This window comes from Callionymus lyra, chromosome 2 (assembly GCF_982586985.1).
Source record: "Callionymus lyra chromosome 2, fCalLyr1.hap1.1, whole genome shotgun sequence".
NCBI lineage: Eukaryota > Metazoa > Chordata > Actinopteri > Syngnathiformes > Callionymidae > Callionymus > Callionymus lyra.
The window spans coordinates 9,993,664-10,016,319 of record NC_141819.1 but is presented as its reverse complement, the minus strand read 5'-3'; the positions used below and the strand labels follow the sequence as shown (position 1 = coordinate 10,016,319).

Genomic DNA, 22,656 nt, shown 5'->3' with positions numbered 1-22,656 from the left:
TGAGGTTAAAATGTTGTCCACTGTTTGAAGCAGAGTCACGTTTCTCACTCGTCTCTTTGGTTTGTTTCCACTTCCTTAACTCACACAGATCTGCTGAGCGTCTGCAAACTCTCTTCTGGTTCATTGAAACAGTGAGAGGAGAACTTATTTCTCATGGCCGACTTCTTGAAGGTGGTTTTCATCCTCGCGGCTCTTTTGTCATTAACTGGTGAGTTAAGTCTTTAAATTGTTCAAATGTTTAATTGTTTAATAGTTGCTTCAAATTGTCTTGGCATGGATGTTTAGAAGTATTAACAAATACTTTAGTTTTTAGCCCTAAAGTGACTAAATAAATATTCTAACATTGAGCTCAACATTTACCTCCAATAAGATTGTTTGGTTAGAAAAAAACTTTTAAAATGTATTCACAAGAAACATATTAAAGTCTGTGTCTTTGCAGGAAAACTAATGTTTTATTGTATTCCTTAAAATTGAGTTCAGGTAATGTGTTATTTGGTTCAGTGTTATTTGGACTATGAAGAGGAATTTTTGATGCATGACGACCAAACATAAATTTAATTTCCTCTGACATCCGTGATAGCAGGAAAATTTGGTTTTGGCAACAAGTGACAAATTGAATGTTTTTCTTAACATGGGAAAATGTAAATGACTCCTGTTTGATCATGTTCGTTCACGTCTCTTTGTAACATGTGTGAAGGATTTTACAGACGTGTTGTTGAAAAATAAAACATCATTAAAATCATGTTGAGATTCATATTTGTTTCATTCACCGTCATCTTCAGAATGTTTCTTCTGCTCGCAGGTCCAAGTCTGGCAGCAGTGATCGGGACAGTCGGCTCCAGCGTCAAACTCCAGTTCAATTTCAGCAGCAGCGTCAAGAACGTTGAATCTTTTAGTTTTAATGTTCATGTCAATACCAGTGATATAGGCTCTAAGAAGATTGCTGACTGTAGAGTTTCTACAAAAAAATGCTCAGGAATTACCTTTAATGACATTTACATTAGCAAAAACTCAATTTTTCTTCAGATAGAAAGTCTCACTAAAAGTGACTCCAACATCTACTGGATCAGTTTCATGTCAAACCTCAGAGTTGTTAGGAGTGATCGAGTTCATCTGATGGTCCTGCAGGAGAACTACAGCAGCTCTGGTACGTCAGTCATTTGACTTGAACAACAAAGATTCTTTACACAACTATTAAACACAAACTTTTCTCATGTACTATTGTGACTGTGGCAGCTGCAGATGTAACTGCTGATGTTGAAAGTATTACTTTAACTAAGAACACATTATATTCATAATTTCCACTTGTGTATTGAATTTATTTCCATGTACTACGTTTAAAAAAGTTGGGAATGAGAAGCTTGTGCAGTATTTTCTTCATATTTCAAATGCAAATATAAAAAAAGTTGGATCAATATTGTATTCATTTTTACAAGGAAATATTCTGAATAAAACATTTATCATATCATTTACAAATATATTTTCAAGTGCAGAAAATAACGGTGGATCTACTTGAATCTTTTCTCTCCTTCAGCTGCAACAACCCTGGCTGACAGTGGAACCACCGCATCTCAGCTCCCAACACCCTTCAAATACACTGTTGTTGTTGTTGTCGTGCTGTGTGTTGTGCTGCTGTCAGCTGTGTGTCTCATCCTGTGGCTTTTACAACAACGAGGTAATGTTTATATTATGGATTCAAACTAACAAATGTGTAATAATAATACTTTCAAATGATCAGAATACATGTATTAATACAAGATGACCACTAGATGTCAGTAGATCTTAATCACCTTCGCTTTCAGTTAGAAAAGAAAGAATTTAGAAAAATCCATTTGACACACTTTATAATGACGTGACTTCTTCACAGGTACAGGTGAACAAACATCTACTTCACAGGTGAACAAAATGAAAACTCTTCTGGGATCATTTTCAAAGATGAATTCATCTCTTGTTTCTCTTCACAGCGAACCAATGAGGTGTCGACAACTCTCTATGACGTGGTGGACGTTTGTGAAGTAAAAACAAGATCAACCACAGAACTCAAACATGTTGTCACTGTTGAATATCGACTAGTTTCACTCCCGTAAATGTTCCAATAAATAAATTAAGTGATTCTTTTCACCATCATCTGAGTCTTGGATCCCAGAGCTCAGGTTAGAAGACCTTCAGTCTCTCTCTGTTGAGAGTCAGACGAGAACATCTACTTTTCCTGCTGTAAAAGATCCAGCTGAGATTCTTTAATTCCCTGATATGAGAACAAACTGGACTCAATAATATAAACTGCCCTCCCACTGAATAACCCCACCTACATTGCTGTAATTGGTCACACATCAAGGTTAGTCACCGCGCATCTTCAATCCTGGAAGTCTCCACCTCCAAGGGACTCGTTGTATAAACAAAGCGGTGCGTGTTTACAGCTGGCTGGAGTAGGAGTGAAGCCAATATTACGTCATAATGGACTCCGCTCTCGTAACCTCTCATTCGCCCACATTACGGACAGGGGAGAAATTTATAAAGCAATAAGTTCAAAACATGGTCCTGCTAGACAATAGACTGTATTAATCCCTCTGGAGATCTACTTCGGGGGGGCAGGTGGTGGCGGACCGGGGCCGGAGTTCTGGTGTAAGGTTGGACGGTGCAGGTCGGTTTATCCTGTGAGGAGAGGTCGGAATTACTACGTGGGCAGACAGGCAGGCAAAACAAGTTGATTAAGAAAGACTAAACTGGCTGGAAGACCAACCATAACGGTTTACAAGGAGGCCTCTTGTACTCCTCCGTCGAGCCCTCGCTGATGGGGTTGATGAGGTGGGTTGGCCTCCGACACCGAGTCTATTAGTGTTGCATCTGGGAAGGAGCATTCATGCTCCATCTTCTTCTCTGTTCACTGATGACAGTGTTCTACAGCTGGGGAAAGTACCAACCCTGTGGAAAACCTCCTGTTCATAACTGTCATCATCCATGAGGGACAGTAGTTTGTCCAGAGATCTTCTCTCTTCAACTTTCACCAGTGAGACCCGCTTCATTCCAACCACAGAGCCAGCCAAAGTCCAAGACCAGGTCCTTGGACTTTGAGGTGTTCAGCTGCAAGTGGTTCCTCTCACGCCGGTCCACAAAGTCACGTGTCAGACTCCTGTACTCGTCTTCGCTGTTGTCCCTGATGCATCCAACAATGGCAGTGTTGACATCATACTTCTGGACGAGACTCAGCTCTGAGTTGTAGCAGAAGTCTGAAGTGTAGATGGTGAAGAGGAGAGGGGCCAGTATGGTGCCCTGAGGTGCTCCTGTACTGCACACCAAAGTGTCAGACGTGATGTCCTTCGGTCTGATATACTGTGGTCGATCTGTGAGGTAGCCCGAGATCTAGGAGACCAGACCAGGGTCCACATGCATCTGTGTCCGTCTGTTCTGCAGTAGAGTGGGTTGGATAGTGTTGAAGGCACTTGAGAAATCCAGGGACAAGATCTTCACTGAACCGCTTCCTTTATCCAGATGTGAGTAGGTCTGTAGCATCTTCCACACCAACCACAGGCTGGTTGGCAAACTGCAGGGTGACATGCATGTGCTGAACTTGTGGCCTGAGATGTTTGAGGACCAGCCGCTTCAGTGTCTTCATAAGTGCCACTGGTCTGTAATCTTTCTTCTTTGGGACTGGAACGATACAGGAAGTCTTCCACAGGGTTGGAACTTTCCCCAACTGTAGACTGAGGTTGAAGACATGCTGGAGCGGCTCAGCTAGTTCAGCACAGCAGGTCCTTAGCAGCCGAGTAGACACCTTGTCAGAACGAGTAGCCTTCCCTGGACGGATCTTTCTTACAATTTCTGCGAATCTTTCTATTTATTAATTTATTTCTCATAACAAGACGTAATAAAACACTTTCATTTTTCACCAAAAAAAAACGAATAAGCAACTGTATTAGTAAGGAAGTAAGTAAGTAAGTAATTAATAGTTACTTGTAAAGCGCCTTTCTAGACCAGGGTCACAAGGCGCTTGAACAATCAAAAGCAATACAAGGTTAAAAACGCCTAAACATTTAAAAAACACTAAAAGGCCAAGACATAAGACAAACCCAAGAGTCTCAGATGATTAGGAAAAAGACTGTACAAGAAAAAAAGGTTTTAAGATGCTTCTTGAGTTAAACGCAAACTTTGTATTCCATGAGGGAGTGAAAGTAGTTCAGTAGATCATCAAACACAGAGGAAGATCGTTCCAAAGCTGAGGAGCAACAGTCTGGAAGGATTTCTCTCCTCTGGTCCGGAAGCGTGTTCAGGAACCATCAGTAGATTCTGATCCAAAGACCTCAGAGCCCGAGCTGGGGTGTAAGACTGGATCAGATCAGTGATGGAAGGAGGAGCCTGACCATGAATAGATCTGAAAGTAAGAACCAGAATTTTAAAGTTGATCCTGAAAGAAACTGGCAGCCAGTGAAGAGTTTTAAGGATCGGAGAAATGTGAGTTCTTCTACTAGAGCGAGTCAGAATTCTCTCTGCAGAGTTTTGTATTAACTGCAGGCGAGACAGATCCTGCTTGTTTAGACACCAATACTCAATAAAATATATACTTAAAAGATCGAGATAAAACTGAGAACAACACAGGAGTTCCAGAAAATCAAGGAAAATAAGTGAATTCCTGTGTCTGAATCAATGTTTAATTTTATGACGTTTTTATTTATTTACTTATTAATCAATTATTATTATATATTCATTTTCTTTTTTTTGTTATTTTACTTTATGACAAATAAAAAAAATCTATAAAAAATACATTGTTTTTTTAAACAGAGGTACAGATGGATGGATTGAATAGTTCTAGTCCTAACATTAGTTGTGTTGTTTGTAACTACGGATGAAATGTTCAATCTCAACTGGATTGAGGTTAAAATGTTGTCCACTGTTTGAAGCAGAGTCACGTTTCTCACTCGTCTCTTTGGTTTGTTTCCACTTCCTTAACTCACACAGATCTGCTGAGCGTCTGCAAACTCTCTTCTGGTTCATTGAAACAGTGAGAGGAGAACTTATTTTTCATGGCCGACTTCTTGAAGATGGTTTTCATCCTCGCGGCTCTTTTGTCATTAACTGGTGAGTTAAGTCTTTAAATTGTTCAAATGTTTAATTGTTTAATAGTTGCTTCAAATTGTCTTGGCATGGATGTTTAGAAGTATTAACAAATACTTTAGTTTTTAGCCCTAAAGTGACTAAATAAATATTGTAACATTGAGCTCAACATTTACCTCCAATAAGATTGTTTGGTTAGAAAAAAACTTTTAAAATGTATTCACAAGAAACATATTAAAGTCTGTGTCTTTGCAGGAAAACTAATGTTTTATTGTATTCCTTAAAATTGAGTTCAGGTAATGTGTTATTTGGTTCAGTGTTATTTGGACTATGAAGAGGAATTTTTGATGCATGACGACCAAACATAAATTTAATTTCCTCTGACATCCGTGATAGCAGGAAAATTTGGTTTTGGCAACAAGTGACAAATTGAATGTTTTTCTTAACATGGGAAAATGTAAATGACTCCTGTTTGATCATGTTCGTTCACGTCTCTTTGTAACATGTGTGAAGGATTTTACAGACGTGTTGTTGAAAAATAAAACATCATTAAAATCATGTTGAGATTCATATTTGTTTCATTCACCGTCATCTTCAGAATGTTTCTTCTGCTCGCAGGTCCAAGTCTGGCAGCAGTGATCGGGACAGTCGGCTCCAGCGTCAAACTCCAGTTCAATTTCAGCAGCAGCGTCAAGAACGTTGAATCTTTTAGTTTTAATGTTCATGTCAATAACAGTGATATAGGCTCTAAGAAGATTGCTGACTGTAGAGTTTCTACAAAAAAATGCTCAGGAATTACCTTTAATGACATTTACATTAGCAAAAACTCAATTTTTCTTCAGATAGAAAGTCTAAGCAAAAATGACTCCAACATCTACTGGATCAGTTTCATGTCAAACCACAGAATTATTAAGAGTGATCAAGTTCATCTGATGGTCCTGCAGGAGAACTACAGCAGCTCTGGTACGTCAATCATTTGAACAACAAAGATGCTTTAAAAACAGCTTTAACTATAAAATATAAACGTTAACATTTATTATATTGTGTTTAATATATCTTATTTTCTATTCCTCAAATGCAAACAAAAGGACTGAGAAAGAAATGCAGTTTTTTTCATTATATTTTGAATTGAATTTAACTTTAACTTTTTATATTTTAAATAACGCTACTCGACCCAATTGGACACCAGTTGCGGCATCGTCTTCAAATGAATAAGGAAAAAAAAAAAAGGACATTAATTATAACTTGAAAATCATATTAAATATAAGATCTTTATCCTCACTTCTACTCCTGCTTTAAAACCGAAGGGTTCGTGTGAGATGAGCAGAAGAGCCCAAACTCTGTGGGTGGACTTCTGAACATGAATTCAGGTCACATCTATACGAGACAGAGAAACCACATGTGTTACAACTAGTACTACCGACAAATTTTCCAGTGAGTGCAACCAGTATGTGGTGTCCTGTGCAGTTCGCAAGACACACATGTGTTTCTCTAAACAGCTAAATAGATAATAGAAATGGAAAGAGTTTTTATGCAATCTTCTACACAAAGAAAATAGATCACGGAGAATATGCAGCTGAGATGAGATTAAACGCAGCAACAACAAAGATTCTTTACACAACTATTAAACACAAACTTTTCTCATGTACTATTGTGACTGTGGCAGCTGCAGATGTAACTGCTGATGTTGAAAGTATTACTTTAACTAAGAACACATTATATTCATACTTTCCACTTGTGTATTGAATTTATTTCCATGTACTACGTTTAAAAAAGTTGGGAATGAGAAGCTTGTGCAGTATTTTCTTCATATTTCATCATGCAAATATAAAAAAAGTTGCATCAATATTGTATTCATTTTTACAAGGAAATATTCTGAATAAAACATTTATCATATAATTTACAAATATATTTTCAAGTGCAGAAAATAACGGTGGATCTACTTGAATCTTTTCTCTCCTTCAGCTGCAACAACCCTGGCTGACAGTGGAACCACCGCATCTCAGCTCCCAACACCCTTCAAATACACTGTTGTTGTTGTTGTCGTGCTGTGTGTTGTGCTGCTGTCAGCTGTGTGTCTCATCCTGTGGCTTTTACAACAACGAGGTAATGTTCATATTATGGATTCAAATATAGAAACTAACAAATGTGTAATAAAAAGACTTTCAAAGAATCAGAATACATGTATTAATACAAGATGACCACTAGATGTCAGTAGATCTTAATCACCTTCGCTTTCAGTTAGAAAAGAAAGAATTTAGAAAAATCCATTTGACACACTTTATAATGACGTGACTTCTTCACAGGTACAGGTGAACAAACATCTACTTCACAGGTGAACAAAATGAAAACTCTTCTGGGATCATTTTCAAAGATGAATTCAACTCTTGTTTCTCTTCACAGCGAACCAATGAGGTGTCGACAACTCTCTATGACGTAGTGACGTTTGTGAAGTAACAACAAGATCAACCACAGAACTCAAACATGTTGTCACTGTTGAATATCGACTAGTTTCACTCCCGTAAATGTTCAAATAAACCAATGAAGTGATTCTTTTCACCATCATCTGAGTCTTGGATCCCAGAGCTGAAGTTAGAAGACCTTCAGTCTCTCTCTGTTGAGAGTCAGACGAGAACATCTACTTTTCCTGCTGTAAAAGATCCAGCTGAGATTCTTTAATTCCCTGATATGAGAACAAACTGGACTCAATAATATAAACTGCCCTCCCACTGAATAACCCCACCTACATTGCTGTAATTGGTCACACATCAAGGTTAGTCACCGTGCATCTTCAATCCTGGAAGTCTCCACCTCCAAGGGACTCGTTGTATAAACAAAGCAGTGCGTGTTTACAGCTGGCTGGAGTAGGAGTGAAGCCAATATTACGTCATAATGGACTCCGCTCTCGTAACCTCTCATTCGCCCACATTACGGACAGGGGAGAAATTTATAAAGCAATAAGTTCAAAACATGGTCCTGCTAGACAATAGACTGTATTAATCCCTCTGGAGATCTACTTCGGGGGGGCAGGTGGTGGCGGACCGGGGCCGGAGTTCTGGTGTAAGGTTGGACGGTGCAGGTCGGTTTATCCTGTGAGGAGAGGTCGGAATTACTACGTGGGCAGACAGGTAGGCAAAACAAGTTGATTAAGAAAGACTAAACTGGCTGGAAGACCAACCATAACGGTTTACAAGGAGGCCTCTTGTACTCCTCCGTCGAGCCCTCGCTGATGGGGTTGATGAGGTGGGTTGGCCTCCGACACCGAGTCTATTAGTGTTGCATCTGGGGAGGAGCATTTGTGCTCCATATTCTTCTCTGTTCACTGATGACAGTGTTCTACAGCTGGGGAAAGTACCAACCCTGTGGAAAACCTCCTGTTCATAACTGTCATCATCCATGAGGGACAGTAGTTTGTCCAGAGATCTTCTCTCTTCAACTTTCACCAGTGAGACCCGCTTCATGCCAACCACAGAGCCAGCCAAAGTCCAAGACCAGGTCCTTGGACTTTGAGGTGTTCAGCTGCAAGTGGTTCCTCTCACGCCGGTCCACAAAGTCACGTGTCAGTCTCCTGTACTCGTCTTCGCTGTTGTCCCTGATGCATCCAACAATGGCAGTGTCGTCAGCATACTTCTGGACGAGACTCAGCTCTGAGTTGTAGCAGAAGTCTGAAGTGTAGATGGTGAAGAGGAGAGGGGCCAGTATGGTGCCCTGAGGTGCTCCTGTACTGCACACCAAAGTGTCAGACGTGACGTCCTTCGGTCTGATATACTGTGGTCGATCTGTGAGGTAGCCCGAGATCTAGGAGACCAGACCAGGGTCCACATGCATCTGTGTCAGTCTGTTCTGCAGTAGAGTGGGTTGGATAGTGTTGAAGGCACTTGAGAAATCCAGGGACAAGATCTTCACTGAACCGCTTCCTTTATCCAGATGTGAGTAGGTCTGTAGCATCTTCCACACCAACCACAGGCTGGTTGACAGACTGCAGGGAGCCTTGCATGTGCTGAACTTGTGGCCTGAGATGTTTGAGGACCAGCCGCTTCAGTGTCTTCATAAGTGCCACTGGTCTGTAATCGTTCTTCTTTGGGACTGGAACAATACAGGAAGTCTTCCACAGGGTTGGAACTTTCCCCAACTGTAGACTGAGGTTGAAGACATGCTGGAGCGGCTCAGCTAGTTCAGCACAGCAGGTCCTTAGCAGCCGAGTAGACACCTTGTCAGAACGAGTAGCCTTCCCTGGACGGATCTTTCTTACAATTTCTGCGAATCTTTCTATTTATTAATTTATTTGTCATAACAAGACGTAATAAAACACTTTCATTTTTCACCAAAAAAAAACGAATAAGCAACTGTATTAGTAAGGAAGTAAGTAAGTAAGTAATTAATAGTTACTTGTAAAGCGCCTTTCTAGACCAGGGTCACAAGGCGCTTGAACAATCAAAAGCAATACAAGGTTAAAAACGCCTAAACATTTAAAAAACACTAAAAGGCCAAGACATAAGACAAACACAAGAGTCTCAGATGATTAGGAAAAAGACTGTACAAGAAAAAAAGGTTTTAAGATGCTTCTTGAGTTAAACGCAAACTTTGTATTCCATGAGGGAGTGAAAGTAGTTCAGTAGGTCATCAAACACAGAGGAAGATCGTTCCAAAGCTGAGGAGCAACAGTCTGGAAGGATTTCTCTCCTCTGGTCCGGAAGTTCAGGAACCATCAGTAGATTCTGATCCAAAGACCTCAGAGCCCGAGCTGGGGTGTAAGACTGGATCAGATCAGTGATGGAAGGTCTGATCATGAATAGATCTGAAAGTAAGAACCAGAATTTTAAAGTTGATCCTGAAAGAAACTGTCAGCCAGTGAAGAGTTTTAAGGATCAGAGAAATGTGAGTTCTTCTACTAGAGCTTGTCAGAATTCTCGCTGCAGAGTTTTGTATTAACTGCAGGCGAGACAGATCCTTCTTGTTTAGACACCAATACTCAACAAAATATATACTTAAAAGATCGAGATAAAACTGAGAACAACACAGGAGTTCCAGAAAATCAAGGAAAATAAGTGAATTACTGTGTCTGAATCAATGTTTAATTTTATGACGTTTTTATATATTTACTTATTCATCTATTATTATTATATATTCATTTTCTTTTGTTATTTTACTTTATTACAAACAAAAAAAATCTATAAAAAATACATTGTTTTTTTAAACAGAGGTACAGATGGATGGATTGAATAGTTCTAGTCCTAACATTAGTTGTGTTGTTTGTAACTACTGATGAAATGTTCAATCTCAACTGGATTGAGGTTAAAATGTTGTCCACTGTTTGAAGCAGAGTCACGTTTCTCACTCGTCTCTTTGGTTTGTTTCCACTTCCTTAACTCACACAGATCTGCTGAGCGTCTGCAAACTCTCTTCTGGTTCATTGAAACAGTGAGAGGAGAACTTATTTCTCATGGCCGACTTCTTGAAGGTGGTTTTCATCCTCGCGGCTCTTTTGTCATTAACTGGTGAGTTAAGTCTTTAAATTGTTCAAATGTTTAATTGTTTAATAGTTGCTTCAAATTGTCTTGGCATGGATGTTTAGAAGTATTAACAAATACTTTAGTTTTTAGCCCTAAAGTGACTAAATAAATATTGTAACATTGAGCTCAACATTTACCTCCAATAAGATTGTTTGGTTAGAAAAAAACTTTTAAAATGTATTCACAAGAAACATATTAAAGTCTGTGTCTTTGCAGGAAAACTAATGTTTTATTGTATTCCTTAAAATTGAGTTCAGGTAATGTGTTATTTGGTTCAGTGTTATTTGGACTATGAAGAGGAATTTTTGATGCATGACGACCAAACATAAATTTAATTTCCTCTGACATCCGTGATAGCAGGAAAATTTGGTTTTGGCAACAAGTGACAAATTGAATGTTTTTCTTAACATGGGAAAATGTAAATGACTCCTGTTTGATCATGTTCGTTCACGTCTCTTTGTAACATGTGTGAAGGATTTTACAGACGTGCTGTTGAAAAATAAAACATCATTAAAATCATGTTGAGATTCATATTTGTTTCATTCACCGTCATCTTCAGAATGTTTCTTCTGCTCGCAGGTCCAAGTCTGGCAGCAGTGATCGGGACAGTCGGCTCCAGCGTCAAACTCCAGTTCAATTTCAGCAGCAGCTTGAAGAACGTTACATCTTTTAGTGTTAATGTTCATGTCAATAACAGTGATATAGGCTCTAAGAAGATTGCTGACTGTAGAGTTTCTACAAAAAATTGCTCAGGAATTACCGTTAATGACATTTACATTAGCAACAACTCCATTTTTCTTCAGATAGAAAGTCTAAGCAAAAATGACTCCAACATCTACTGGATCAGTTTCATGTCAAACCACAGAATTATTAAGAGTGATCAAGTTCATCTGATGGTCCTGCAGGAGAACTACAGCAGCTCTGGTACGTCAATCATTTGAACAACAAAGATGCTTTAAAAACAGCTTTAACTATAAAATATAAACGTTAACATTTATTATATCGTGTTTAATATATCTTATTTTCTATTCCTCAAATGCAAACAAAAGGACTGAGAAAGAAATGCATTTCATTATATTTTGAATTTAATTTAACTTTAACTTTTTATATTTTAAATAACGCTACTCGACCCAATTGGACACCAGGTGCGGCATCGTCTTCAAATGAATAAGGAAAAAAAAAAAAGGACATTAATTATAACTTGAAAATCATATTAAATATAAGATCTTTATCCTCACTTCTACTCCTGCTTTAAAACCGAAGGGTTTGTGTGAGATGAGCAGAAGAGCCCAAACTCTGTGGGTGGACTTCTGAACATGAATTCAGGTCACATCTATACGAGACAGAGAAACCACATGTGCAACAACTAGTACTACCGACAAATGTTCCAGTCAGTGCAACCAGTATGTGGTGTCCTGTACAGTTCGCAAGACACACATGTGTTTCTCTAAACAGCTAAATAGATAATAGAAATGGAAAGAGTTTTTATGCAATCTTCTACACAAAGAAAATAGATCACGCTTACATTAACATGACATTTTAAACATGGAGAATATGCAGCTGAGATGAGATTAAACGCAGCAAATTCAAGGAAAAATATATATATACATAGATTGATCTATTGAGAAGGAGAATCTTTCTTTTCCTCACTGGACTTTAGTACGAAACCAGAACCAAAACACAAACTGTTAGTTACAGAATTTTTCCCTAAGCTTGTTCGAATCAGTTTCTCTGAGTCGATACACATTAGTTGATGTTACAGAAACTAAATCAGGCTATTTTGCACACTAAGCATTTTTTTTTAACTGCATGCTTAAGTCTTATTTCTTTATTTTATTTATTTATACTTGCATTAAAATCTAAATCTGCCTAAATTTATGAAAGGTAAATCAACTGGCCTATTTGTGTCTTTTGGCTCAGCTCAGTTTACATCAGGGACCTTCTTAAACTCCTTTCAAAACCCAACTCTCCTGGCTCTCATGTTTCAAATGTTAAAGTCTTCCTCTCCAAGATGCAGTAAGTCTCTCATCATGACCATGTTTTAAATTCATTACTTTATAAAGTTCGCTCTGAAATCTGGGCGAATGAGAGGTTACGAGAGCCATAATGATGAACTTTGGCTTCACTCCTCCTCCAGTCAGCCGTAATCACTTCTGAGATTGATGACACGCGGTGACAAATCTCCATGCTTGACCAATCACAGCACAGTGGGTGTAGTTATGGTAAACAAGATTAAATCTCCAGAAAAACAGTGTTTTCAGTGGGTGGAGCTTAAGTTCATTTTCTAATTTCAAAATTTCAATGAAAAGAGAGTTTTGTACAAACAGACACTGATGATACAATAGAGTCACACATCTATTTAAGACACACTTAAATCAACACATCTGCACATTAGTTAAATACTAAGACATTTGTGTGCAAACATCTGGTGTAAACAGATGTGAAAAGTATTTAAACTCACTTTTATATCATTTTATTTTTGTGTCACAGCTTCACCTTACAACCGAACAACTACGACTAGAACACACAGACCTGAGAACATTAAATATGTGTACATCATCATCGGAGCGGTGTCTGCTTGTGTGCTGGTTCCTGCATTGGTGTGTGTCGTCTTGTGCGTAGTACAAAGCAAAGGTAAGAACATCCTTGTATTCAGCGTCAGTAGACACTTACAGACACATATTCACATGAGGTGTGAACGATCACCACAAGCACGAAACATCATGGCTAGTTTTTATGAGAACAGGAAGACTGATTTGTTTTTTAAAAAAAATGAAAACTTGGATTGGTATATATATATATACAGTATACAGAGTATTTTTTATATATTGATATTGATTTTTAACCTTTATAATTTATATTTTATTCATTTAGGTTTCACTAATGTGTTGATTTAAGTGTGTGTTAAATAGATGTGTGACTCTATTGTATCATCAGTGTCTGTTTGTACAAAACTCTCTTTTCATTGAAATATTGACATTAGAAAATGATCTTAAGCCCCGCCCACTGAAATCCATGTTTTTCTGGAGATTAAATATTGTTTACCATAACCACACCCACTCTGCTGTTATTAGTCAACCATGGAGGTTTGCTCGTTGTGTAAACAAAGCGGGGCGTGATTACAGCTGGCTGGAGGAGGAGTGAAGCCTTTATTACATCATAATGGACTCCGCTCTCATAACCTCTCGTTTGCCCAGATTTCAGAGGAACTTTATAAAGTAACAAGTTGAAAACATGGTCATGATGAGAGACTTACTGCATCTCGGGGGGGAATTAGTTGCCCTTTAAATAAACACCATTTATATAAAAGCACATGTTACGCTTGATTATGTTTACTCAAACTTAAAGTGATAGTTCACCTAAAATTTGAATCTCACTCATTTTCTACTCCCCCTAATGTTGATTAAAGGTTGGGATTATTTTCAGAGTAATCTGTTTAGAGTTAAAGACAAAAATGTTCATTTTAATGTAGCGACTGGAGCTCTGTTGTCTTCGTCTTCATCTTCGTCCAAAAAGACACTTAAAAACATCCAAATACCTCAATACTGCTCGTCTGTAACGACCCTCTTGTGTTGAAGCCTCGACATGAGGAATAGCTCTGAAAAGCAATAAACAAGTCTATATATTTGTTTGTTTGAATGTTTTTAGCGGAAGCTTCCAGTCCATCAGTTTACCTCTTGGCACTCACTGACCATGTTTTTCAATGAGGATAATCTTGTAACTGGAATTGAGAGACTAGGATCTTCTCCTAAAAACATCTTGAATACAGACATATTTAATATTTTTCAAAACAATTCCTGTGTGGAGGCTTCAATACAAGTGGGACGTTAAAGACTCACATTATGGAGGTATTTGGATGTAAAAATTGACATATTGTTTTAAAATATATATAATATAAATATATATTTTAAAACAATACGTCCGTTCATGCCAGAGATTCTAAATATGTTATATATAAATCCCTGGTATTGTACAGATAATTGAGGTACGTGGATTTGCTTTTGTGAAGGTCTGAAGAAAAGGAAGAAACGGTTTAGAATTGCCTAAAATAAAGTCTAAAATAAAAGAAATATTCATTACATGTACAACGTTTCCCATTACTTACTTTTTAATTGTTACATGGCCGGCACGGTTCTTGTTTTCTAAAGCCTGGATTTCCTGCCAGGGCCGAAACTATTCAGCCTCTGTGGTTAGAAAATAATTTCAACCACAATGTAAAACACGCCCATCATCAGATGTGACTGTTGTCAAAAAAAAGGCATCTTTGCATCTTGAAATAAATTCTTCTTTTTAACGTTACAGGTAGAAGACGACAAACACACATCATCCGGGTAAAATGAGTGAAATAAAAACAAACCTGTGATCCCTTAATATTGATAATAACTCGTGACTGTCTCCACAGCAAACAGCTGAAGTGTCCACAGTCAGTCTTCCTCCATTGGTCTACAGTTCTCTGAGCTTTTCCGACAGAACCCCATCCACTTTAGAACTAAATCCGACCTTGATGGAGTATTCTTCTATAAGACCCCACACAGCAACTCATCACAACTTAAATACAACCCTGTAAAATCTGGACATTTGTCTCTTTGTGCCATAACTGGATTGTAATGTGATACAAGATGACAAGACAAAAGATAATACACTGTATATATATTTTAGTTTAGATTTATAACATGTTTTTGTCAACATAATTCAATAAAGTAAGACATGATGTATTTGTTTTATTCTTATCTTTGGATGAAGAAAAAAATAAACATTAAAATAATTAAAGTTCAACTTATTTTTTTCCCTCGATGATGATGTGAAAGTATCTTTGTTTCAGGGGCACATGTCGTGAGGTGAAATGAGGTCAACACCCACACAACCCTGCAACAGTGCTCTGTCCGCCCATTTGGGTTTTATTGTTGCTCAATGTGAAGCAAGCGCCAACCAAAAAAAAAAAGGTGAGCGGAGGCGAAAACACTACAGTGATATTCTACTCATGTGAGACTTCAAAGTAGAATCAAAGGAAGCGATAGAAGAAACACGCCAATGCCAGAGCTGCAACTATAAGATGAGTTCTGAACTTCCGTGATACCAACAGTGGGTTAGGTGGTGAAACAAAGGCTCTGGCTCGGCTATAGGCTAATCCTCGACACTCTGCCTCGTCTTTCAGAAATCTCAATGAACTCGCTCCCCTGCAGGAGGCAGCGCCCTTCCTATAACAGGTGGTGAATACCCACCGCACTTCCTCCTTTTCAAATCAGATGAAAGCTCCTGAGCTTAAAATGTCAAGACAACACAGAGACAAACACAGTTTGAGTCTCAGAAAATCAGGGAAAATCCTGCGAGAATAAAAGTGTCTTAAAATGTTTCTTGAAGGAGTCAGTAAGTAAGTAAGTACTATTTATTTATATAGCGCTTTTCCAGACCAGGGTCACAAAGCGCTTAAACAATCAAAACAAACTCAAAAAAGTACATACTTTAAAGATCAAGATAATACTGAGAACAACACAGGAGTTCCAAAAAATCAAGGAAAAGCCTGAACAAATAGAAACGTCTTAAGATGTTTCTTAAAGGAGTCAGTAGATCCATCAAGCGCAAAGAGAGAGGAAGATGGTTCCAAAGCTTAGGAGAAACAGTCTGGAAGGATTTCTCTCCTCTGGTCCTGAACCGTGTTCAGGAACCATCAGCAGATTCTGATCCACAGACCTCAGAGAGTGAATGAACTACGAGAAGCAGCTGAGTTAACAGTTGCGTGTGACAGTAAATGTACAATGTGATTACAGTGTAGGAAAATAAAGATTATATTATATAATATAATAATAATGAGTGAGTTCTGTATTTCAGTCTAGAGAGAATATCCACAGCTATCCAAGGAGCCGTTTGGCTCCACATTCCTGTGCGAAAAAGACTTTTCCTGCACTGACATATATTAAAAATAGATACAGATCGCGTCTGAATGTGGAGAATGATCTCCGTTCACGATTAAACCACGAATGGACTTCCGCTCATAGCGCACATCCATCTCTTTAGATGAGATTAAAAATAGTTGCCAAAATGTACATTTTCAGATTCACGTTTACACACAGAAGGTGTTGAGCCACATTGCCAGCCTGAGGTTCATGATGAACGTGGTGCTCTTGCACAGGATGGGCTGGAAAATGTCTGGGCCCAGTCTCCACGTAGGCTTTGTGCCTCCAAGTGGGGATTTTCTCTATATTGTGTGCAGATAGGTCCCTGGATCCCAGCTCTTGTTTGGGCTCCGCTGTCCTGTCTTTCCTGCAACACTTCCTGGATGGCGGCCTGACTGCGGCGACACTCAAAACTGAGAGTCTTTGCCATAGCAACGAAGCATGTCACTTTCGAGGAATATTCGGCCTGTAGTCGCCCTCTGGTGGTGCAGTGCTTGCGGGGGTCTGCTATCTCCAGCTGATGCTCACAGGCCTCGAACCTTTGAGCCCCTTTACCAAGTCCTACTGGACGTCTTGTCTTTTAAGAAGGAGCTCCTTCTGGCCCATGACTTCCACGAAGAGCGCAAGTGAGGTTTGTGCTCAATCCATTAGCCTGTCTTTCCTTCAGAGTCGAGGAGTCCTCAGTATCATTTCGTCCAAATCCAGGGTTCCATCTGAAGGTTCTGTACAGTAACATAAGTAAACACGCTGAGACACAAATCATTTGATCATATACTTTTATAGAATAGAATAGAATAGAATAGAAAATCTTTATTCATCCCCAGAGGGGAAACACACTTTTACAACAGCCGAGTTGAAAAAAATAAAGTGCAAGGAAAAAAGAAATAATAAAAGAGATAATAAAAATAAATAAAAATAAAACGATCTTAAAAATATATAGATTATTTACAATATTAGACATTTAACACTATTAACAAAATAAAATAAAATAAAATAAAATAAAATAAAATAAAATAAAATAAAATAAAATAAAATAAAATAAAATAAAATAAAATAAAATAAAATAAAATAAAATAAAATAAAATATCAGGCATGCATCAGGATATTTAAAGTAGAGAGTTAAATATCCTGACACCAGTTGGGATGAAGGACCTTCTATAACGCTCCGTCCTACACTTTATTTTGTATTCGTCATGAATCCCTGGCGGAAGTGGGAATAAAATACTTTTCTGAGGCGATGTGGCCCCGCGAGGCCAGGGGGGCCACATCTGAAATCCAAGCAAGTGCCAAGAGACGCGAGACACACATTATACACACATACTCGCTGTCTCTCTCTTCATTTTGGCTACTGGTTTGTTTAATGAGAAATCATTCGTAAAATGTTATTACTATTTAAGCGTTTTTTTATTTGAGAATATTTACATTTCAATGTATTTACCCAAGTGCAAGTTCCGTGTGTGGCAGTAACATAAGGAAGTTCCTAAAAAAAAAGTCATCCAACAATATAAGACGATTCCATACGTATCTAGATACATGAGGTACGAAACGATTCAGTAACGATACATTTTAAAAATCAAGCGACTCGATCCGATTCGGTACGATTCAGTGCATGATGATGTTATCCGTTGAGTCCGTGCACAGTCTGTCCAGGTCAACGGCATTTCTAGGCAATTAAATCAGGTCAAATGGACTTGGTTTTTGTCTGTAAAGAAGTTTGTTATCCAAGTGACTTCATTAGTTCGAGAGACTAGCCGGCAAGTCTGATTATCCCGCAGACACACATAAAAACCGAGTCCAGTTCAATTCAATTTTCAATTCAATTTTATTTAAAGGGTCTTATCATAACAAAGTTATCTCAAGACAATTTACAGTTGAAGTAAGACTATATTTGATTAAGGAAAAACAGATCTCAGCAATTCAACAATGAGTTGACCTGTAATCCGATATAGTTCCTTGTTTAAAGTAGACATTTTACATTAACAATGATCCTAAATCAATCCTAAAAATGTGTTATTGTTGACCTTTATAGTGATAAGTTTAATAAAAGACTAGCATGCAAGTGTTTCTGTTGTTTTTGACATGTGAATACAGAACCATGTCACTGTGTTTATTACTCATTACTTTATTACTTATTACGTTAAACTTTGGATAGCCTCTTAATATTCAATTTTCACTACCGACACAAATTAGAGCAAAGGAAACAAGAAAATTTCAACAAGGATGAGAAAGAAATAAACCCTTGGGGGGAGGTCTGACTAGGTTCAGATGGCGACATTTTTGCAGGAAAGAGAGCGAAAGTGGCAAGTAAGCAAGTTGGGCTTCCAGCTGTATGTGGTGTTTCCGCCTGAACACTAGAGGTGCTAGTAGTGAACTAGACGGAACTGATGTATAGTAAGAAAGTAAGTAAAGGTTAGTTGAATAGCGCTTTTCTAGACCAGGGTCACAAAGCACTTTAACAATCGAAACTATACAAAGTTAAAATATATACTTTAAAAAGGTCAAAACACACAAGAAAAACACAGAAGTCCAAGAAAATCAGGGAAAAGCACAATAAAAATGTCTTTAGATGTTTCTTGAAGGAGTCAGTAGATCATCAAACACAGAGATAGTTCCAAAGCTTAAGAGCAACAGTCTGGAAGGATTTCTCTCCTCTGGTCCTGAACCGTGTTCAGGAACCATCAGTAGATTCTGATCCACAGACCTCAGAGCCCGAGCTGACGTGTAAGGCTGGATTAGATCAGTGATGGAAGGTCTGGTTTAATACATTATTTTTTTCTTCAATTTTTATTTTTAAAGCCCCCAAACATGTCACGCCCCCAGTGTCACTTCTCTCAGGGCGATGCACAAACAAACCTCTTTTGATTTTTATCAACTGTGAATATACTCAGCACTCGCCATATTAGCTGCATTGACTATAAAAAGTCTAGGTTTTGTTTAAAGTAAAAGCAGCACTCGTGGTTTCTCATGTGTGATATTTAATTCTCCCATTTGAGGATCTGAATCCACGTTAAGAAGTCCACCCACAGAATCTGGGCTCTTCTGCTCTCCTAGTTCACTATTTTTCTTAATATTCTTTCAACTTTAAGGTTGAAAAAAACAGATTCAGACTTTTATAAATATACACAACAGTTTCAATAAATAGTACTTATTGTTGTAAATAGTCAAAACTATTTATTAGGAAAATACATTCTAGAAACAAGACGTCTCATTGGTCAGTGTCCACTTCCTTAACTCAGACTCTCTCACTTTCATGTGTTCTGTGACAGGACATGTTTTTGCTTCTGGTTCTCATGGCCGACATCTTGAAGATGGTTATTATCCTCGCAGCTCTTTTGTCTTTTGCCGGTAAGTTGTCTTTAATTTGAAGCGTTTGAGTTGAACGTCTTTGAAAGAAGATGTTATAGTTTTAAGATGTATTTTTATTTAAAGATAATTTTATTATTTGCTAAACCTTAACATTCACAAGTTTTTAACTAAGATCACGTGTTTGTTTTTAATAATGTTACATGTATTTGAATAAAAAATATATTCCTAGTTGTTAATACCTATATATATATTCATTTCTGCAAACTTTGACTCTCTGTGTTTGTGTCGACTCAAGGTCAAACAGGGCAAATGATTAAATGATTTGAAACTGAACTTCTTTTTAATCGTTTTTTCTCATCTCGTTGTAACTGATGGACTCCTGAGAGCGTTTTGATGATTTTACAGACGTGTCAAAAAATAAAACATCATTAAAATCATGTTGAGATTCATATTCGTTTCATTCACCGTCATCTTCTGAATGTTTCTTCTGCTCGCAGGTCCAAGTCTGGCAGCAGTGATCGGGACAGTCGGCTCCAGCGTCAAACTCCAGTTCAATTTCAGCAGCAGCTTGAAGAACGTTGAATCTTTCACTGTTTATGTTCAAGTCCATGAAGATGCGAAGGACTCGAAGAAGATTGCTGACTGTAGAGTTTCTTCAAAATACTGTGTAGGAATTACTGTTAATGACATTTACATTAGCAACAACAACTCCATTTTTCTTCAGATAGAAAGTCTCACTGAAAGTGACTCCAACATCTACTGGATCACTTTCATGTCAAACCTCAGAGTTGTTAAGAGTGATCGAGTTCATCTGACGGTCCTGCAGGAGAACTACAGCAGCTCTGGTACGTCAATCATTTGACTTGAACAATAATATTGTCACACCGTGTGAACATCAAAGATGGTTTGTGTAATGAAAAATGTCATGCGTTTCTGTCTTCTCCTTTAGACTATTGCAACAGTTTATTTTGGTGTCTAAACAAGAAGGATCTGTCTCACCTGCAGTTAATACAATTAACTATTAACAATTAATTATTGGCTGCCAGTTTCTTTCAGGATCCACTTTAAAATTCTGGTTCTTACTTTCGGATCTATTCATGGTCAGATCTTCCATCAGTGATCTGACACAAACTAGCCAGGATTTGAAAAGTAAAAGTATTTAAACTCACTTTTAAGATCATTTTATTTCTGTGCCACAGCTTCACCTCCAACAACTATGACCGGAGGATACGGACAATATGTGTACATCATCATCGGGGCGGGGTCTGCTTGTGTGCTGGTTGCTGCATTGGTGTTTGTCGTCTTGTGTGTTGTACGAAGAAAAGCTAGAAGACGACAAAGAAGCACCGCCCAGGTAAAATAAGTCAAATAAAAACAACTTGTGATCCCTTAATGATGATAATAAATTGTGACTGTCTCGACAGGAATTTGCTGATTGGTCCACATTCCACAATCCTGAACTGTTCTGCTGAGCTTTTCCAACAGAACCCCATCAACTTTAGAACTAAATCCGACCACGTTGAAGTATTCTTCAATAAGGCGCCACACGGCAACTAGAATCCACCCCTTTAGACTTAGAAAATAACATGTTTTTGTCAACATAATTCATTAAAGTAAGACGTGATTATATAAAGAATATCCAGTAAAAATGTATTTGTTTTGTTTTTTGTCTTTGTATGAAGAAAAATAAACATTTGAAAAAAAAAAAAGTGCAATTCGTCTTTCCCTCGATGATGATGTCACATCCTGAAAATAATTGAAAGTGTCTTTTGTTTCAGGGACAACTGTCACAACACATTGCTACCTGCTGGAATGCTCTGTCAACACATTTTTATTCTATTTTATTCTGAAAATAAGATCCCAAATAGAGCAGCACAAAAAAAAGGCAGGCAATCAAAATTCGAAATCCAAGGGTTATCAGTAAATGTTCACCATAGTCAAAATCACAGACTTACTTAGATGCTTAAATAGGCCAATACAATAAGTGGAAAAAATGAACAGGTGTGGCTAATAAAACACACAACATTACTAAGGCAGCAGTGGAAAAACACAAAAGCTCTCAACCGTTTCCTAAACCTACTTTGGTACCCTCTAGTGTTCAACAAAAACTACTACATCAAGGTTAAATCCTTACACTACTAGTTCTGCAAGTGCAAACCAAACAAGATGAGCAAAGGCTGAAAGACTACGATTATATTTTACTCATGTTAGAGTATAAGTGTGCGTGGAACCATCAGTAGATTCTGACCCACAGACCTCAGAGCCTGAGCTGGGGTGTAAGGCTGGATCAGATCACTGATGTAAGGAGGAGCCTGACCATGAATAGATCCGAAAGTAAGAACTAGAATATCTAAAGTTGATCCTGAAAGAAACTGGCAGCCAGTGAAGAGTTTTAAGGATGGGAGAAATGTGAGTTCTTCTACTAGAGCGGGTCAGAATTCTCGCTGCAGAGTTTTGTATCAACTGCAGGCGAGACAGATCCTTCTTGTTAAGACATGAAAACAAACTGTTACAATAGTCCAGACGAGAAGAAACAAACACATGGATTATAAACTCCAGATCATGTTGTGACAACATTTTCCTATGTTTAGAGATTTTTCTCAGTTGAAACAGTTTCTGGTCAGTTTTCTGTAGTGTTGAACAAGAGACATGTCTTTATCAAATACAACACCCAGGTTTCTCAGGCTCAGTTTGACAGACTGACTTAAGTCACCCAAGTACTGACTCAACCCTGGAACCTTATCATCAGGAGCAATAATAAAGTTTTATCACTCAACCAATAACCAGAGTTTCCGTTTTGTCCACATTTAGCTGCAAAGTGTTTTGACTCAGCCACTGTTTCATTTCCAAAAAACAATTGACTAAACTGTTCAAGTTGGATCAAAAGATATCTA

At 38.0% G+C, this 22,656-nt stretch overlaps 2 protein-coding genes across 3 annotated transcripts; both read left to right on the top strand.

Moving 5' to 3' along the window:
* Window positions 1-2,097, top strand: LOC148085301 (uncharacterized). Its single transcript, XM_087783477.1, has 5 exons — window positions 1-208; window positions 803-1,147; window positions 1,535-1,675; window positions 1,868-1,896; window positions 1,965-2,097. Exons 1-5 carry the CDS (start codon window positions 154-156, stop codon window positions 2,085-2,087), a joined length of 693 nt encoding a protein of 230 aa, XP_087639603.1. The 5' UTR covers window positions 1-153; the 3' UTR covers window positions 2,088-2,097.
* Window positions 2,098-4,948: 2,851 nt separating this feature from the next.
* On the top strand, window positions 4,949-21,328 carry LOC148085300 (uncharacterized). 2 transcript variants are annotated; one of them, XM_087783475.1, is made up of 6 exons: window positions 4,949-5,073; window positions 5,668-6,012; window positions 11,142-11,486; window positions 20,260-20,607; window positions 20,962-21,116; window positions 21,187-21,328. In XM_087783475.1, exons 1-6 carry the CDS (start codon window positions 5,019-5,021, stop codon window positions 21,232-21,234), a joined length of 1,296 nt encoding a protein of 431 aa, XP_087639601.1. In that variant the 5' UTR covers window positions 4,949-5,018; the 3' UTR covers window positions 21,235-21,328. The 2 variants fall into 2 exon arrangements, with proteins under 2 accessions (XP_087639601.1, XP_087639602.1); XM_087783476.1 differs by lacking the exons at window positions 20,260-20,607; window positions 20,962-21,116; window positions 21,187-21,328 and adding exons at window positions 13,053-13,196; window positions 14,865-14,893; window positions 14,965-15,239.
* The last annotated feature ends 1,328 nt before the right edge of the window (window positions 21,329-22,656 follow it).

Excerpts from the sequence above, each read along its gene's own strand:
- LOC148085301 (XM_087783477.1), top strand. The coding sequence starts at position 154 with ATGGCCGACTTCTTGAAGGTGGTTTTCATCCTCGCGGCTCTTTTGTCA. Across the intron at positions 209-802 it reads GGCTCTTTTGTCATTAACTG|GTCCAAGTCTGGCAGCAGTG; the intron begins GTGAGTTAAGTC and ends TTCTGCTCGCAG. Across the intron at positions 1,148-1,534 it reads GGAGAACTACAGCAGCTCTG|CTGCAACAACCCTGGCTGAC; the intron begins GTACGTCAGTCA and ends TCTCTCCTTCAG.
- LOC148085300 (XM_087783475.1), top strand. The coding sequence starts at position 5,019 with ATGGCCGACTTCTTGAAGATGGTTTTCATCCTCGCGGCTCTTTTGTCA. Across the intron at positions 20,608-20,961 it reads GGAGAACTACAGCAGCTCTG|CTTCACCTCCAACAACTATG; the intron begins GTACGTCAATCA and ends TCTGTGCCACAG. Across the intron at positions 21,117-21,186 it reads GACAAAGAAGCACCGCCCAG|GAATTTGCTGATTGGTCCAC; the intron begins GTAAAATAAGTC and ends CTGTCTCGACAG.